This window comes from Brachyhypopomus gauderio, chromosome 4 (genome assembly GCF_052324685.1).
Source record: "Brachyhypopomus gauderio isolate BG-103 chromosome 4, BGAUD_0.2, whole genome shotgun sequence".
NCBI classification, from domain to species: domain Eukaryota; kingdom Metazoa; phylum Chordata; class Actinopteri; order Gymnotiformes; family Hypopomidae; genus Brachyhypopomus; species Brachyhypopomus gauderio.
Genome location: NC_135214.1, coordinates 34,571,212 through 34,590,673, shown reverse-complemented (window position 1 = coordinate 34,590,673; position 19,462 = coordinate 34,571,212). Strand labels below are relative to the sequence as shown.

Sequence of the window (19,462 nt, the reverse complement as noted above, 5' to 3'; positions counted from 1 at the left end):
CCACTTCTAATCAATAGTAAGCCTATATGAATTCAATAGATAAATGTTAAAAAAACAAGAGGGAATGTATAGAGAATATAACAAGCAAAAAGTTCAACAGCCAAGAAGATTGATGGTAATTTCATGCTACTGTGGTTTAAGTGTTTCACAGCCATAAAGAAACATGCTATACTGCACATCTGACGCCTGAGTTTTCAAAGAGCAGACATGTCTGCTGTGTGAGACCAATATGCTGCCCCAACAACATACAAAGACCCCCACACACACAAAATCTCCCTAGAAGACCATTATTACGGAGAGAGGAGCCATTTTAAAGTTTACTGTGGAGAAAATCACTTTGACCCCAAAGTTCTAAGAGGTACAATTCACAAGCCAGTGATAAACAGAGGCTGATATTGCTATAGACTACAGATGACTGGGAATAAGCACTCTGCACTATATGTCTCATAAAAGGGGAGTTCAGATAAATAAAGAAATTGCAACACTAGCTACCAGTTAAACCATTAAACATAAAACACACAAACCTGAAAAAAGAAAATGTCTTGATCTGACACACACACACAAAAAAAAAAAAAACACAACATTGGACAGTTTGTGAGATATTGCAACACTAAACACACACATTCTTCTGTAGAAAAATTTTTCAAGCCAAACTTTAGCAAGCATCTCTGGAAGTCTTCGGTTGGTCTAAGCGTTCTTGTGAAGCAAGACATACAACAGGTGCCACAATTGTGCTTCAGGCCACATCTCAACACTGAATGTTCGTCAGATACATCCCAAAAGGATAATTAAATCACACACAATGCAGTTCAGTCAACAAGATTAATGTCATTACGGTCCTAATGATGCTTCCAAAGACTGCATTTACTACATGTTTAAAATGATGCTTGCGGTAATATTTAGTGACACACTAGGGTTACACAATGAGTCTTTGTATCGCAATACTGGAGTCTGTGATGACCATACTGCACAGATCATATTACAGAAGACAGCTTCCTTTACAATCAAATATTTATTTAATTGCATATTATGCAATTGCAATGCACATTGAATTTATAAATCACATCCAACATTTGACAAGTACATTTTAATTAAAATATAGTTAAAAAAATGTAATGTTTACAAATGTTTGTTATTGTAATCACAATAAAGACATTATGTTTTTTTGATAGTGCAAGATCATTCATGCCATAAAAAAACTTTTGGAAATACTAGCCCATGTAGGTATTTATGCAAAAACACACAGTCACATCACATTAAGGCCTCAATTTCCCTAAACATATCAGTAACATTATGCCAATGAACCAAGAATTCAAAGTCACGATGTGTACTCAGTGTGTCGGTATGAAAATACCAGAGTGTAACAATGCTGTTATGGACGTGGTTAAAGGAGGGTAATCCTCCACAGGGAAGGAGATTTTTTGCTAATACTCTGTAGTTACAGGTCACAAAGCCTCAAATCGCTTGGAATCATCAGCAGGCCAAATAATCACATGCAGATTTAAAAAAAGGTTAAACTGCACTGATGGCGTGAACCTCAAGTTCTGCCAGAGCACAAGAGAAATCAAATAAACCGAACATTTACTAGGACTAATTTTAGCCTGTGTTTCATACAACACACCATCGCTAATCCCTGGTTTCCATTCGCTCTTGGGGGTGAAATTTAAGGCATCATCATCATGGTCAACCCACATTAGGTAACAAAACCAGGCCATTGTTAAGGACACATTTTGCTGAATTTTGAAATTCAGATGTTTTTACCGATATGGATTGGTTGACAGCAACGACAAAAGAGAAATTGAGAGAGTATACGATGTCTTAAGAGCTGAACCTGGACCACAACCTGGTGATCGGTCACAGTTGCTGAGGAGTGCAGTGAAGGCACAGGCTGCACAGGCTAACATAAGCTAGCAGAACAGTGCAGGCATTTTCAAATGTGACCATCCGCATGTTCCTTTAAAAGGGACATCTTGCACTTCACGGTTCATATCACTAGACTTAACTTTTTCCCTTGTGCACCATGTGTTCCCAGTGACCTGAGCAGAAGGGTCCAAAATGCCTTAGCCTGTTAGCAACAGAGACCTAGGAATGGCACATGCAACCAATAAGACCAATGGATGATCTCATACTTTGCAAGTGTTTGCTAATGAAATTGACTTGGACGAGATGCACAGATGCCGCTATCAGTCAAGCTAGATATTCCTGAGCGTACAGAGTCCTACAGAGATATGACTGATACTACTATTTCTGAAGAATGGCATTCCTCCTCTCACACTCAGGGGTACTGTATGTACTGTATGGCCTGAGCCACTTTTAACAGCCTAGCTCCAGATGTGTACCTCCAACAGTATTCCTTCAGCTGGTCTGATGCCATATCAATGTCATTTTTGTTTTGACATCAATATTTCATTTATTGCATTCATTATTTTTTAACTCCATGGACAATAACACCAAACACACTATATTATTAAAAGAAAGAAACAGCATATAAACAGGGAATACAGAGGCATTCATACAAGTTAGAATAGAATAGAGGTTTAAAACAAACTGTAAAATATGTACATGTAAAATCTGCAGAAACAGAATAAAGTTTTATAGTTTATATACAGGAAATGATTGATGTATTTTATACATGTAGTTCTAGCTATGACATTATAGTACAGATTATACGTTTGAGTCATGCAAAAGCGAATGGAGACTCCTATACATCCATTACATGCTTTTCCAGACTCAGATCTCCAGATCTCAGTAGAATTTTCAGACCACATCGGACATCTGCATATAAATAAATAGATGTTTATTATGCAAATAAATGGTTTACAAATCCAACTATTAACATGCATGTTTCATTCTGTCTATGTATGTAATTATGTTGGCAAATAATTGCCACAAGACTGTAGCTAGTTAATGTAGACATGACAGCATTTTATTCCAGTTGCAATGCTATGCAATGTTATTCAAATTTTGCCAGAATTTAAGTAGCTGTATACAGATACAGACCAATCAAATCAAATTTTATTTATATAGCACTTTTTACAACAGTTGTCACAAAGCAGCTTTACAAGTGTCCGAGTCCAAGCCCCCAGTGAGCAAGCCAAGGGCGACATGCAGACAAATATTTTTCCCCCCCTATTCTTTTTTTCCAGGTTTTCCATACTTACTGAGACTGTAAATGACAAATTAAATTCCATGCTTTTCTATACGGTGTATGAACCCTGAATTCCACAATATAGCGTGGGCATGCTAAAATATGAGCAGGCATTCGTGCTAAAGAGTACCGTGTATGGCCATCTACTCTGCAACTATGCCATTACTGACAGTGTTTACAAAAAACTCCTCACACCTCCAAGAGAAGTTGCTAAGCAAAAGTCTCACATAAAAACGTTTCACGTGGATGATGTAGACAGCACAGGGAATAAAGTTTCCTAGCAAACTAGCATTAAAACACAAAACCAAAAACAACAAAACACCGCCCCAACTAATTCTTGGGAAAGCCAATAAGCTCAACAAGTTTTTTACATGTTCTCAGTCCAATGTTACCTGATCGATATAACCTTGCTGGTATAGAGTAAGGCACTTTTAGGTTTGCCTTTTTAGATTAGTTTAATCATGGATTTCAAAACAAATCTTTGATTCTTCATGCTTAAATGAATGCATATATTAGATACAATTTCCACACACTTAGACACAAATTAATACGTCAGATTCAAATGCAAACTGCAAGTTTATTTAAGAGGTTTTTTTTTTATGGCTTTTGTGAAACAGTAGAAAAAGCCAAAACAATGACCAGCTTGCCAGCATTTTGCAAATGACTTACTTTACCATTCGTTGACTAAACAAACAGTAATCAATGAGGTTTCCTTTTCCACCTGAAACAGCTATAAATGCCTTTTTTCTTAATATAACTGTTCTAACCTCTGCCACACTTGGCCACTTAAGAAGTTCATCATCTTTCATTTCAAGCACTAGGTCTAATCCTCATTACCATCCTGCCCTGTGCTCACGCAGGAAGGACCGCCCCCTGTGCTCACGCAGGAAGGACCGCCCCCTGTGCTCACGCAGGAAGGACCGCCCCCTGTGCTCACGCAGGAAGGACCGCCCCCTGTGCTCACGCAGGAAGGACCGCCCCCTGTCAGTGTGGTTTCCTGATGGGTTAACACAGCTGGACTGGGCTGAAATTATGAATTGCTGATTACAGAGGTCGGAGTAGTCACAAAAAGCAAAAGGTTGTAAGTGGTTAAACACAGTTTGGCCAAAGTGATTAATCTTATTTATCGGTACATGTACTGTTAAAGATATTTTGCTAAAAATAACACACTTACTGCATTTATTTATTTATTTTTGCATTCATTTTTCACCTGCCAAACCCTACATCCAAATAAATAAACAAATAAAGATAAATAAATAAGAATGTACTGAACATTTATTCAAAAAGAATTGTTTCTAAAATGACAACATGGCAAAATTCCTCCACTTCAGCTCCAGTGTGAATTATGCTTACTCATCAGTACTAGTTCCTACATCAGAACAGAACCACCGGGTTTACTCCAATTTTAGACAGACATTCTCCACGCGATGACAGTACTACATCAAAAGCAACGATCATCAACCATCAACCACCGCACACCCGTCCAGCCCCACACCCGTAGTGCCCATGCAGCACATGGGCCGTCTGCATAACCAGTGGGAATCAAGTTTGTTGATTCACAATTCACAACTATTTGACTCAATTCAACATCAAATGCCAAGATGAATCATGGTTTAACATAAAAGATCATTTTATGATGTTCAAAGTTCTGCGTGACAATTCTTCATTTGATATTAACAACTGTCAGCTTAAGCCCAGCCCAATGGCACATTTAGGATTCCACCCTCAGCCGTAGAGGGAACGTCAGGACTGCCACGCCTGCATACTGCCGGCACGGCCAGCGTTCCCGATCAGGTTTCAGGCTTCCAGATGGAGGTGTCAGCTGCGGCGTCCTGATCGCAGCCCTTCAAACGCCAGCAGCACCAGAGCTGATCTGGTACCTAGCGTGGCCCCAGGGAGACAGAACTCCACTGACGTGATGATTCACAGAGGTGCAGATGCTCAGAGCTCTCTGATCTCACTTTTACTTACATATATACGCTCACGGTGGAATGTTCAAGCAACCCTGCCAGTAGCCCGTCAATGTGGCGTCAGTGTGAAATGTTTTGCTGTAGGAATACCAAAGAACTGAACACATGCACATCCTAAGCCTAAAATCGAAAGTAAGAAGAATACGTGACAGCTGTAGAAAAGCAGTTTGATCACCTTAAATGGGACAACGTCCTTCATCCAGAACCATTACTCTACCAACATCGTCTAATGATCCGTAATTCAGCATTTTGTGTAGGGGGGACTCAACACCAGCAATTTTCTGACTGGCAATATGAGAAGCTCAATCTTGTCATGCAGACCCAGACTCATTTATTCATTCACCCATCCATAAATCCATGTGAGAGAGAAGGAAGGGATGGGTGTAGCACAGGGAGAAGATATTTAGGATAGTTAATAGTCACTCACTCCTACTGTGTGAGAGAGAGAGAGAGAGAGAGAGAGAGAGAGAGAGAGAGAGAGAGAGAGAGAGAGAGAGAGAGTCTGTCCAACAGTCTTTCTTCACCCTCCACAAGTAAGCATGTTTCAGTGTGAGAAACCCATCAAGCATGACCAGGCTAACAAGAATGCAAGTGTAGTAATCAAAGAAACACACACACACCCACCAACACCTGCTGCCTCAAGTCAGACCTAAACAAACACCCTCATATTAAAAACAGTTGTTTGTAAGCATTAGGCAAGAGGGATGCCCTGCTTGTGTGTAGCTGTATGCGTGAGGGTTCACACTTAGTGTTTTCAGTCTTACACTAGAGCCCAAGCTTGCAGAGTGTTTCTCACTGTGAGAACGTGCCACAGCTGAACTGAAGACTGAGGCACTGTGTCACTGGCCAACAAAGACGACCTTTCAGCAAGACCCCTATGCTTCTCCTCTCCCTCCCTCGCTCGCTCTCGCTCCCTCCTCACCTCCCCCCCCCCCCCCCTCTCTCTACCTCCACCTTGCTCCAGCGTCAGTCCTGACCCTGAGCTTTTCTTACTTACCCCTCACGTTAATACCCCCTACCTTTTGCTGCAGGTAATAAAACAAAAGGGAAAACAAGACCGAACCAGTAAAGGCTGAGCTGTCAGGGGTCTAAACCATCTGCAACCTACGTGCACCTTGCTAATGTAAGTGCACTTCTATCTGCAGGAGGACACACTTGTCTAAACAGAGCTTGGTAAACATGTGGACAGAAGCTCCAAGATGGTGTCTGTTGACCTGGACCTATAATCCCACACTGAACCCAAGACATGCACTACCGTCAACTTACCTGCTACTGCCTAATACCACAAATGAGAAGCAGCATCCGTATAAGGTATATTTATGTGAGGTAATGTAAAGGATCAATCAGACTGTGTGTGTGTGCTCATGCTCTCAGGGCACAGTAGAGGACGCTTCTGTCAGACAGTAAGACTCTGGGCTGAAAACACCTCGCAGCGCTAGGCTGTTTTACCAACTACGGAAGCACGTCAGCACTCACAAAAACTATTTAAGCGTACAACAGCATACCAAGGAGCCTTCACACAAAGATAACGAAGACCTTGTCATGGGGAATGTAAAGAAATCACACACACACACACACACACACACACACACACACACACACACACACACACACACACACACACACACACAGAGAGAGAGGTAATAATTTCCTTGAACACATGAACATCCCCCAACAGCTTTATATGACTGCAATAAACATATCAGGCAGTAAAATATTAAGTGTGGCCCTTGTAAACTATATTAACTCTGAGTGGTTGTTTGGGAGAAAAACCTGGAAGAAATATCAGGTCAGCCCACACCCATAGAGAAGGAGACCCCCCCCCCCCCCCCCAACACACACACAGGTTAACAAAAGAGAAAAAAAGAGAGAATGAGAGAGAATAAGCATGATGTTGATTTGTGATACATGTTCATGAGAGATTCCAGATCAGCCATTTCAGTCTGTGGCCACGTGAAGTCAACCAAGCTCACTGGGATCATGCTTCCTGGGGATAAAAATGGATTTCTGACACCTACTTCCTTAAAGCCCCTTGTCATTCCTGCTCATGTTTCAGAGGACAAACTGAAGCACTGGGACACCCGGTTTCCACAACCTGATTGACCAGTGCAAGGTCATGGTTGTCAATACGTGCTTTCAAAGTAAATAAAAGCCTTATCATTAGGTCACAGCCAAATGTGGGCACTTTACCCACATGCTGTAACATTTATAACCTGATTCAACCTCAATATATGCATGTGTTCTGAGAGTTGATATATTGCAAGACACATCAAAAATTGTAGAAGTACAAAAGTTTACAGAGGGACAGCAAAGTGATTGCACACGTGATGACACCCACACACAGCCCTTTACATTTGCAAGGTTTAGAGCTGCAGGAGCCCCATTTAAGTGGAAAACACACTAAAACCTCTAAGCCCCTTCAAATCTTAATGATAAATACCGCTGACTATATTCAACACAAAGAGCATGGGGTCCCCAGCCAGGGTGCACGGTCCATACTTCTATAGCGCACCGAATCTTTTTCAAAACTTAACTTTTTATAATAGAATGTACATGTGGAAATTATTTAAATAGATGAATAATTCATGACTAACTAAACTTTTGTTTTATTTACACTCAGCCCCAGATTTTTACTCATTTGCAGGCATGACAATCAGCCTCATAGAAACAGCGCTCATCTGCTGAGACACCAGTTCTTTTCTTTGCCACCACGTTCACTGGTTCCCAGCTCACACACTTAGCCCGCAAGCACATGGTAGAAAAGTGTGTTACTGATCAATCTATTGTCACATCATGATATGTGTGTGTGTATTACTGATCAATCTATTGTCACATCACAATATGTATTTGTGTGTGCGTATTTGACAGACACTACACAGTAACTGACATCTAAGTCACTCAAAACAAAAACATCCTGCAAATGTAAAAATGACTGTTGTTAAAACGTTGTTTCTACAATCCATTAAACCCTCCAAGTCACATTTAAAGTATTTATACGTTTTACCTGAAAAACCTGCCTGGTTATAGCAGACCTGATTTTCAAGCAAAAAATAAAGGCTTGTTGCCTCTGTTGCAAAACAAAAATATCTTTCAGTGAAAGAGGAAACTTCAGAAAGGGATAAAGAGGAAAAAAACTTGAAGTGTGAGTGTGTTTTGCAGATGCAGAACTAGATTAATCCCCGGGCCATTAAAATAAGGGCATATTTTTATGCTTTGAATCAATGCCATTATTATGTCAGCTGGAAACCCATCTGTATAGAATTTCTGCAAGTCATCTTTAACTAAAATACAAGTAGTTCCCCATGGACATAAAGCAACATTATCAGTAACTTCATAGTGGTATAGAAAATGTAACTGCCATCATATTTATAATCCTCAATATCATCGTCAGTAGCAAAATTAAATAAGTAAAAAAAGATTCTCAAAGTAGTGAAGGGAGTGAGGTGGGTGGTTTTGTTTTTTTTTTGTTTTACACAAATATGGACAGAACTTTATGGTCCAAACCATGCCTACATATACATGGCAGATGTTGCATTTCCCCTCCCAGACTCACCAGTTTGATGGCCACATATTCGTTGGTGTAGAGGTTCTTCCCCAGACGCAGCTCCCCGAAGTTGCCGCAGCCGATCTTCTTCCCCACGCGGAAGTTGGGGCCGACCATGAGCACCCCAGAGTTGTTGCCAGGGTTGCGGTTGCCGTGGCCGCTCCTGCTGGTGCTCGGCTTTGACATCCTCTTCCTGTCTTCTGCTTCTCCCTTCCCACCTCTCTTATCAAAATCCATAAGCTTATGATACCCTGGCCTCTCCACGGTTACTCGCCGGCCATGCACAGCAGAAAGGCGTCAAAACAAGCCCCAGGGAAACAGTGGGGTCAGGGGCAGTGAGCCGGAGAGGTCGCCAGACCAGTTTATGCACTTGGAATTAATCCTTCAGGATGGGGAGGGGGGGTCTCCTCCTGTGATGTGATGCGCTAGGAGTAGCACGTTACTGACTAAAGGAGGCAGGTTGTGCTACCTTACATACACACATTCACACACGCACGCATGCACACACACATTCACACTCACACACACCCAATCAACAACACACATACACAATTCCTGCTACAGAATCGACGGAACCACTACAGAACGTCCCCTTAGGGTCCTCATGGTTTCTTCCAAGTCAGCCTTTGGAAAAGCCAAAACCATTCTTCATGCACAAACTCTGCAGGCCAACAGCAGGAGCAGAGACAGGAACAACAGGTTCACACAGTGAAGCAGCGTGCTTTCTCCACTAAATACCTGTAAGACAACGGACAGCAACAAAAAAATAATAAAACGCTGATTAGCAGATGAGTTGCATGTCTTATCCAGACAAGAAGCTGCATCATGCACATGACATGAAATCAATAAACTGTTCTCAATTAGTTTAAAAGCGTCCATTTCAAAAATAGTCCAATAAGTGCTCCATTGACAACTCCACACGCATTAGTACATAAATTCATCTAGAGGATCATGAGATCACACAGACGCTAATCCTAGACCCAACTACAAATATTTCTGATTATCTGATAAAGAGGTCATACTAGTAATACTGACGCATACTGGCCAGAGTGTGCAGAATACAATCATGTTAAGGCAAGAAAATCATCTGAGCATTACAAAAGTGGGGAAAAATGGAGAGATGGTCTGTGAGCAACAAACACTACACCTGAGCATCAGCAGGGTGAAAGCCGAGACATTTATTATGCAGAGACAACAACAAAAAAGTCATGGGATTTGTAAAGCATGGAAGATTACAGTCGCAAATTACAAGCCAAGCAACATGTGTATCAGTTTTCAATAACTCTTCAACAATCCTTGCAGGCTGTTCTCATACAGTTCTTGTCTGGGGGTGAACAGCTTTGACATGAACATTGATGCATCTGTAACAGAAGCACAAAAGTGACCCTTAACTATCCTCTTTAGGTTAGTGATAGTCACCAGTTAATTTAAACATACACAGCACAAGTCAAAAACAAATCTGATCGTGCCTGATTAAGGGAAAGAATGTGGCTGGTTCAAACAACAAGTCACTCGACGGGAAATTTTGAGATTAGTCAGCATCACAGTCTCACCAAAAACAACACAAACACCTCAGAATCACCGCTGCATCTGGGTCATAACCAGTAGTATTACCGACTACAAACTATGGATACAGCATGAATAACATTGAATAAAATGGCATAATGATAATCCAAGAATCAACTCCCTGTGCTTCTGATTTGTATATAATGAACTGAGGGCTAAGTGTAGTCCTGTTATCTCTAGTGAAGTCAGAAGTGATGTCAATGGAAGGCGAAAGAGACAAACAGGTAACGCAGGAACTATTAGAAACACTGCCATAGCTTCCCTGGAAAAGGCACTTAAACCAATCAATAGACTCCAGGACCAATCCATATATTCTGCAGTAACAAGAAAACAGACGCACGAAACAACCATAGCCATCTTAGTTCAAACATACAAAAACTCATCTAATATCATTAGTTTCTAATATCATTATTAGTTTTCCAAAAGACTGATTTGGGGTGTAAAAAAAATCATATTCCTGATTTTATACATATCAGTCAGCAACATTATTACACAGGACATCATTTATTTAAATGTAACCTTGGAATATTTGCTTACTATGCCGTGTTCCAATAGTGGGATCAATAAAAATGACCTGAAATGAGTCCATGTTAAGCAAAAACTCATTTCATTACTGATCGAGTGGACTGACATTAAGCCTTTGGAATAAACCTTTGCTCTGGTTAGCTCAGCACCCGTGTTGGGAGGGAGGTGTCGGATTCTGAATGACGGGCAGACAATGTGAACTTTAGCTTGGGGGTGGAAATGTAGCCTGGTCTTTCTTCTCAGCAAGAGATCAATCATAAAAATGTTGAAGGCCTAAATGCAGACATCTTAACTCTTACAGTGCATGGCTACCTTCCCAGGTGAGTCATAAACGAATGATTATATAACATTCAATACCGACCAATTCAAAGTACAACAAGCCTAAAATACAAACTATTACAGAACAATGACAGGCTCGCCTCATACAAATTTAAAACATATAGGTACACAAGCTATTTCCCACTGGTACATAACTCCTTGTTTGTAGTTTATTTTCTACTTGAGAAACAGGGTCACAAAAACCATCAATTATTAATTTGCATTTCCATTCTTTAAAACGCCTACTAACTTAGCTAGTTAAACGTGTGGCCTCCACAAAAACATTGATTCGCTAACTACTTAGCCAACTACCAAGTGAAAACTTCAGACTTATAGCCAGCGAGCACAATATTACAGCCAGATTCCTTTGATGCCAAGACCTCCGAACATCTGACCTAATTTACCCAACAAACTTGCATGAGAAACGTATATATGTGTCATAACCAACACACGTTTATACGGCCAAATAAGACCTTTGGTTACGTTTGAGTTCAACACGTCCGTCTTCTACAGCTAAACTAATCACCTAGACGCAAAACAACAGAGCGGCCATCTAGCTGCCCACGTCCATGCTCGCCCAGTCAGCAGAACCGAGGGAGGAAACTTCATCATGAACATGTACAGTCCGCTAGCCACCTGTTTAACATGAAGACCATCAATACTGGCCCAAACTAAATCCACACATTTCAAGACATAAATAGATGCAGACGTCGTTCAGCTATCTCGCCTGGCTAACCTAGCAATCGCTACCTAGCTAGCTGGCTAACAAGGAAAATGTACGTTTGAAGAACTTAAAGTAACGTTTCTTCTACGTATTTCGTTGTGTTATCGTTACTAAAAAAACATTTACACTGGCCTTCAAACCAAATATGAGGATATGGTTGTATAAATGCCCAACTTCCAATGGGGTTGTACAACACTCCCAGGTAATGGGGCCTAATATCTTGACTAGCCACACAGACTACATTCATATTTGGACAATGCAGTTTATTGACCAAGTGTAATCTGGGTCCAATCTTATTATCTCGTTAACCAGCTAGATATCTAATACAAGTTACGTGTGCATAACATAGCGAACATTAGGGCAGGTATCAAACAAGCATCCACATTTATAAAAGGCAGCTTATATCTAGTAGTAGAACATTGGAATAGTTAAGCTCGTAAAGTGGATTACTTCAAACAACTTTTCTCTCATAGGATAAGACCTGCAAACGCTCTAAAATTCGTATACACTTGGCAACATTCACCTAGTTATATATTCCCAACAAAACAGAAGGCGTTAGCGGGCTAGCCAGCCTAGCTATCCACCAATCCTAGCTGTTAACCGCCCTAGGAATTAGTTAACGCTTGCTACTGAACCAACTGCGGTTTGCAACGTTACAGACTCAGTCCAAGTGGGTAGTAATTAAAAAGTACGAGAGACGTTTATTCATCCATCATATATGGTACATTTCCATTAGGCATCGCATTAGCTGGGATGGCTAGCCAAGTTAACCAGCTTGCCAGGTAGCTACCGTGTCGGACATTACTACCGGTAGATGGCTAGGTTGCTAACTAGCATGTTATGCGACTACCTTAACAACTTAACTGAAGATGTGAAACCATCAAATATATATATATATATATATATATAGCCAGATAAGCAGCCACACATGTAATTATATTAGTACTACAATTTGCCAGAAGACAGCCAAATAGTTAGAATAGGTAATTCCGCTGGCACTACAATTAGCTTAGCAGGTTTGATTAGTCAACATGCCATGTTAGCTAGTTATGCACTGTTTATGAGCGAGGTTGTGTTTTTAAGTTACATGACAGGCGAGGTAAACCTAAACTTTACAAACACAGTTAGCCTAACAAGCTCGTTGGCTATCCATGTAGCGACAGGAAGGTATAATTTGAATTTAATATTTGAAAACGTTATACGGTATTATTAGCAGCTAGGTCTCTATATCCATTTCCAACGTCTTCTCCACTTTAATAATAATAATTATTATAATAATACAATGCGCAAGTCATTCACAGTAACTTACCTCAACAAACGGACCCGGCTAACCACCTATTTCTAACACATTAAAACACGTTAATGTCCTACGTATCTAGGGTAAAGTTAACGCGTCTCCTCACAACAGACATCCAGCCCTCCAGAGTTTGTAGCCGTTAAGACAGCTAGCCGATGTTAGCCACTTAGCAAGCTAGCTAGCTAAAAATCCGATTTAAGTATTGCTGTCCTATCCGTAAACGTCCCGACAAACTACATGAAGTTAAAGTAGTTACCTGTCTGTTCGTATTTCTATCTCTCACGACACATATTCCTTTATTTGCGGCTTTAGACGTTATTTTTTTATGTCTTAAAGGCTAGCCGGATTTTGCCGTTGTCTCTTTAAGCTCAACCGCGGTCGCTAAGCGCAGCGTCACGCGACACTCCCATCGCGGTCTCTGCGCTCGCGAGCCGGCGGCTCTGGTTGGAGAACAATCCCCCCAGTACGGCGCTCACCATTCACCATCGAGAAACGCGTATTTTACGAGTTAACTATTAGAGTTAACAATTAAACCTAACTTATTTCCCCGAGCCCTTTCTAACAGGTAGTTACAATGTACTTCACGAGTTATGGCACGTCGACCTGTCTGTATGTTGGGTTTAAAAAGTACCGTTCGCATTTTAGTCCATCTAGCGTAATTCACATTAATATCTACACAGCACCTGTCAGTACTTGGTTCTACCTCATTTTTATAATTCTCTCGTACCTTACAAAATGTGTTCTTACATATCACCAAATATACAAAACACTTTAGCCTAGAAATTGTGTTTGATTAGTACCAGTCTGTGCCTAGAGGTACATTTCCGTATGTGTCCGGCTTGTTAAGACTGCACAAGGATACATGTATTAGTACATTTTAACCACTTAAAGTGTGCCTAGATCAGAGCAAGTAATTAACACAACCATTAACGAAACCAACAAGGACGCGAAGTGTCATTGATGCGAAGCACAAACGTTATTTCAGTGTTAACAGCGCCCCCTTGTGGAGACTTTTATTTTCCCTGTGGAGCGGAGTGAGTGTATTACATGCCATGTCTATGGGTGTTCTATATCATTTCAAAAATCAAGTATGCGCAAGGAAAATACCAGCTGTCATATCAAATCGATTTTCTAGGTAAAGTCGTGTCAAGGTAAACCTTTGCAATAACACACTCTATGCATATGAAGCCTATACTTTTACCATTATGTTGTCATGGTATTGTAGTGTCATTGTCTGGAAATTATTTAATTATTTTTATGCCACAGTACCAGGACAGAAAATCCTTGTTTAGATAATGCGATCTAAATCTTCTCATTCACACAACCTTGTGAGCCCAAACAACCTTCCTGGCATTTACGGAAGTTTTCCAGTTGAGTAAGAAATGCATCAAACGTTGCCCTCATACTCACATTCAACTCGCACTCAAAACTGGCTCAGCAGGATTGTTTTTAGTTGTAGTTTTGATTTTGTTTTTATGGTGCATCTACAAGTCCAGACGTGAGGGAAGCCAGGATTTAATATGACCGGCACCCTGTGGCTGCAGGTTGCTGTATTTGCCCGCTGGTACAGAATTACTGTGTGGATGTATGACGGGGAAGAGCGCGTGCGGGAAAGGCAGAGCCGACGACAGAAGGCCCAGAGCACGCGGCAGTGAATGATGCTGCCGTCCTCCGAATATAAACGGCGCGCGAGCAGCGGGGGACTGCAGTCTCGAAGGTTTCTGGAAAGGAGCCGGGCTGTCTGGGTAAACGTTGGCGGGACTGGTGTCGACATCCTCTACGGGTGGAAGCTGCATTTGTGAACTGAAGCCTTTCTCCTCGTCTGTCAGAGCTTCTTTGGCTGGTTTGCAGTCCCGTGTCTCCCCCGGAGCACGTCCTTGTGGAAGAGGAGTGAATCGTTGCCCTTTACGAAACTTTGCGCGCCTATTCTTGAACCACACCTAGAGAAGCACATTAAGTCGAAATTGTAGCATCATGACAAATTAACATTATCGCATGCATTTTGGGGGGGGGTGTCTTTCCATAGGCAACCTTTCAGACCTGCTGATTTTGCTTAAACCAAAAGCACAGACTGCAATGAGCAAAGCTGTCTGTAGTACAGGCATCTTGGAACGTATGGAAGAACAAATAGGACACCGGTTACAGAATAAGCTGAAAGTGAACCTGTATGCGCGCTTCTGGGAGGTTGATGCAGACTGCGAGCCTCTCTCTCGTGCTCACGTCGGGATACTGCGTGTGCTGGAAGGCTTTCTCCAGCGCGTGCAGCTGCGATACGGTGAACGCAGTGCGGCTGCGACGCTGTTTCTGCGGGTTCCCGTAGCGCGCCTCCAGGATAAGCTCTGCACACATTTCTCGTACTTTCATAAACAGTTTCTTATATGATGTTAAACAACGCGAAAAACGCTGAAATATTCAGACCTGTTATCTAAAGCGATAATTTAGTGGTTGCTATAAAATCAGTCAATTTAGAATGCAACATGCATATTTACAGCGCGTTTTACCTGCAAGGCGCTCTGCTACCGTGAAGGATTGGAAAGGTTGTGAAGTGGCTGCTGTGTGAAGGTGGTATTGTTCCGCCATCTGGTGGTGGAGGTCATACAATATCGAGTCGACGCTGGGAGTGGAGTAGACACCATTACCACCACCCGGTCCGCAGAAATACAGGGAATTCATAGTATTTTGCTGTGAAAACAAATGAAATAAATCACCTCAAATACATATTCATATGAACATAAACGAGACGACACGCAGGTAAAAAACAAAGCAGCCTTTAAGGTTGTAAAGTTACTTATTGGATGAATCTGCTGAGTTCAGGAACAGTTAATAAGTGCTCGTTAACGCGTCACAAGAGCAACATCCTACTCAAATCTTACTAAAAGAAAATGCTCAATACATGCGTGATCACCGACTTTGTATTAATTTATGGATATTTGTTTTTTAAATCAATAGTGCTCATAATTTACCTTTGGACTTGAGAAAATCTCCGATATAATCGCTCCGAGTCTGGAGAGTTGTGTTATTTGGTCATGCAAGGTCCCTGTGCGTTCCCCACGTTTCTCAATCCAAACTCTGGTCTCACTATTTAAGAGACTATTTAAGAAGCATTAACCCCAGCGTTTCTCAGCCATTAGCCAATAGAAAGAAAGGTATTAGTCCGGATTAAGTAGGATGAGGGAGACGAAGGGGGTCTGGGGGCTCAAGTTTTTAGAAACTATTGAACTTGTGAGATTTACGCAGAGGATCTGCCCTCAATAAGCGAGCATTTCGCTTCCCCGGTTAAAACAATTAAAACAATGTGGTTCACTAATCTCTGGGGCTGGGCAGATTAAAACAACACTCTTTGATTGTTGTCTGTTGTTCCCTTCTCTTCTCGCCGGGCTTTGTCAGTCTCAACACCAACGGCTGCTTGTTTGCTTGGTGTGTTTTGCTAATGGATCCCATATTTTACCATACCAAATATCTGGCAAGGAAATTGCCAGATATCTTGGGGATCTATAACTGACACAACCCGTTTACACCCGTAAGATAGAAACGAGACATAGAAAACTTAATGAGAGGTAATGTTTGTGGTGCGTGTTGGGCCGTGAGGGGTGTTGGGCCGGGATCTGGGGGGTGGAGGCCGGGAGGGGCGGGGGTGGAGGCCGTGGCCGCTAATCCAGTCTGTCATTGCCCACCTTTGCGGTCTGGGATCCGCTAAACTCTTAATAGCCTCAAATCAGATCATCGTCAGTAAAGCTGTAGCGGCTACAGGCCGAGCGGGTTTAAAGATGTAAATTCCGCTAAAGCCCGGTGAAACCGCTCCTCTTTGGGCCAAGGAATACGAAGCATGCGGGGAACCAGAGTATTCCCACGAGTATCGGCGTCGTGATCCCGCCCGGTCCACGCCTACACCACCCACCCCGGACGGGGGCATCACTGACCCCAGAACAGCGGTAGTACGGGAGCTCGCAGGGGCCCCGTGGTGGAGGAAGGAGCCAATAATGGAATTCCCGTATTTTTAATCTGTCTAGAAACATTATGCTGTAAATATTTGGCCCCAATGGGAAATCTGTTTAGTGTTTAACATCCTAGTGTTTTAATGTATGTCTACAGTCCTCGCCAAAATATGGAGGTAGACGCTGGTTGTCCGGAGAGAAAATAAATGCCCGGTATAACGATCCAAATCCTAAATTAGGCAAGTGCATCGAACCGTAGTGACAGTCCAGTCTGCCTCTCACCTTCACCGGATCTCTCACTGGTTAAGTTCCTGTGGGACGAATTTTACCGTTCAGTGAAGAAAGCACAAAATTTATCAAGACTTGGAGTGACTCAGGTTCCAAACAACATAGGCCTACCTGTTGGAAGTTGATGTTTTTTAAAAAGAAAAAACAAATTAAGAACATTTTATTACTATGTAATCTATATATTCCTAGTATTTCTAAAAAAAAGAGTATTTCAATGTTAATTTTACAAAATGTACTACTTTATTTGGTATTTATTTGGTAAGATTTATTAAAGACTTAAATATCTTTTTTTTTTTCAAATGCAGCTGATGGGAAATGTAATTCAGACTTCTTTTGGAAGCCAGTTGTTTTTGATATTCCTTATGATTTTCCCAGTGCAGATCTCATATGGATTATTTTGTGTTAAACGTTGTTAAATGAATGTAAAGGCACAGAGGAGAACCAGTTAAAGCACCACCACTTATTTACACCGATTACACAACAACATGAATAGTTGTAATGTGGTTGAAGATGACAAATATCCCCCAGGCATTCTCTCTTACCCCAGAAATCTCCCTTAAAAACAAATATTTGCACTCTTAACTGCTCCGTTAGGTACCTGTGTCCAGAATGTGTGAATTTGGTCCCCCCCCCATTTTTAAGTATGCCCCCTCCCCCCTCCTCCCCCCCACTCCCATTGTGAAGTTCTTGCCTGTCAGGCTATATTAGTGTCCGTTTAAAATAAGTCATTTAGAAGAGCTTCAGAGGAGAAGGTCTGAAGCCCCCAGCTCAGGAGTCTTTGTCTCCTCAGCCTGCCGGATTAGCTGAGATTTGCTGCTAAGAAAAAAAGTAGTTATTTCATGGCACTTTCATGATGAGACCTGGCCAGAGCTGTGTTGGCTGGGAGGATTAAGACAGCACAAAGACGTTGGTTGTGTGTCACCCCTCCCTCGGAGCATGGGCCCTGTGTATTGCCCCTTCCAGACCTCCAGCCAATCCCATTCCTACCTCCTCCTCCTCTCCCCCTTCACTCCTCTCATCTCCATTTTCCCTCCTTTTTCTCCTCCTCCTCTTTTTTCTCTCCTCTAACACCATAACATCCTGGTGTTGACAGACGCAGCTTTGAGTCTCTGCACCGAGTCTCTCAAACGTGGTTCCGTTTGTCCTCGGCCCACACAGCCCCTTTCAGGAGACCACAGAGGGAGGTGGATGTTTTGGCAAAAATGTTCTCATCACTTTTAAACATTCAACTTGTTTATTTACGTTTCCCTAACTGGACGTAAACCCCCATTTAACTCATCATAGGGTAGAGTGGAGGTTAATCTGTCGGCATTATGGGTTGAATTCTCTCCTGCAGGCTTAATTGGGATATCCCCTCTGCTAGAGGATCTACTTACACAAGAAGACTTAACCATTTTAATGGTATGGGACAGTCCTGATTAGACTCACCACAGAGCAAGAATCTCACAACATGGGCCGCGAGTCTCATAGTCACACACGCAACGTGGAACACATGCAGACACCAGCAAACTTCTTGCATACTGTTAAATGAGAGCGCCCACATCTAAACACATGCTCCAAATCGTGTCTCACAATTAAATAAACTATAAAGGACTCCTCAGTCAGGCGCTGTATATGTATAAACATAGAAAGCAGAGCTGAACAGATTGATGAGCAGGTAGACGTTACTGGATGAGTCAACAGGACTGACGTTTCACAACTGCGGAACGTTTCCCTGCTGCCATGCACTGTGTAGACGAGAATAACCCTATTATCACCAAGACCTTGTCCTCTATCCGAAAGGTGTTTAATGTTCCTTGGACTGGGTAAAAACTACAGGGGGGTGTCAAAGATCTTTAGTCCTTTGAGAGGCACCATAATGGTTTTTGTTTACAGCGCCTGTTCAACAGATGCTGGAGTTAGTGAGCAGATCCCGCCTGCCCTTTCTTTCTGTAATTACTTATCAATAGTTGAAATTTGTATTGACAAGTGGCTGTCAAGGGGAGAGCTTTGTATCTGTCAGTTATCTGTGGAAGAGCCGCTTAACCAAGAGGCCCCTACACACGGCGGATCGATCCAGCCACAGCACAATTGAGAGACGACGGGTCTGTGGGAGCTGGCGACGGGGCCAGAGGGACAGGGGGGTAAAGACGACTTCACTGGGGGGG

At 42.1% G+C, this 19,462-nt stretch overlaps 1 protein-coding gene across 7 annotated transcripts in view; it reads right to left on the bottom strand.

Moving 5' to 3' along the window:
• The window catches only part of csnk1g2b (casein kinase 1, gamma 2b), a 33,688-nt gene extending 19,114 nt beyond the window's left edge, over positions 1 to 14,574 (bottom strand). Inside the window, exons 1-3 of one of the 7 annotated variants that reach the window (XM_077004254.1) lie at positions 13,105 to 13,602; positions 9,810 to 10,023; positions 8,672 to 9,400 (exon numbers count right to left, since the gene is read on the bottom strand). In XM_077004254.1, the coding sequence (XP_076860369.1) occupies positions 8,672 to 8,899 (228 nt within the window). In that variant the 5' untranslated portion in view covers positions 8,900 to 9,400; positions 9,810 to 10,023; positions 13,105 to 13,602. Of the gene's footprint in view, positions 1 to 8,671; positions 9,401 to 9,809; positions 10,024 to 13,104; positions 13,615 to 13,892 lie in introns of those variants that run through there. The other 6 variants (XM_077004256.1, XM_077004255.1, XM_077004258.1 and 3 more) reach the window with 6 other exon arrangements.
• Between the last annotated feature and the right edge of the window lie 4,888 nt (positions 14,575 to 19,462).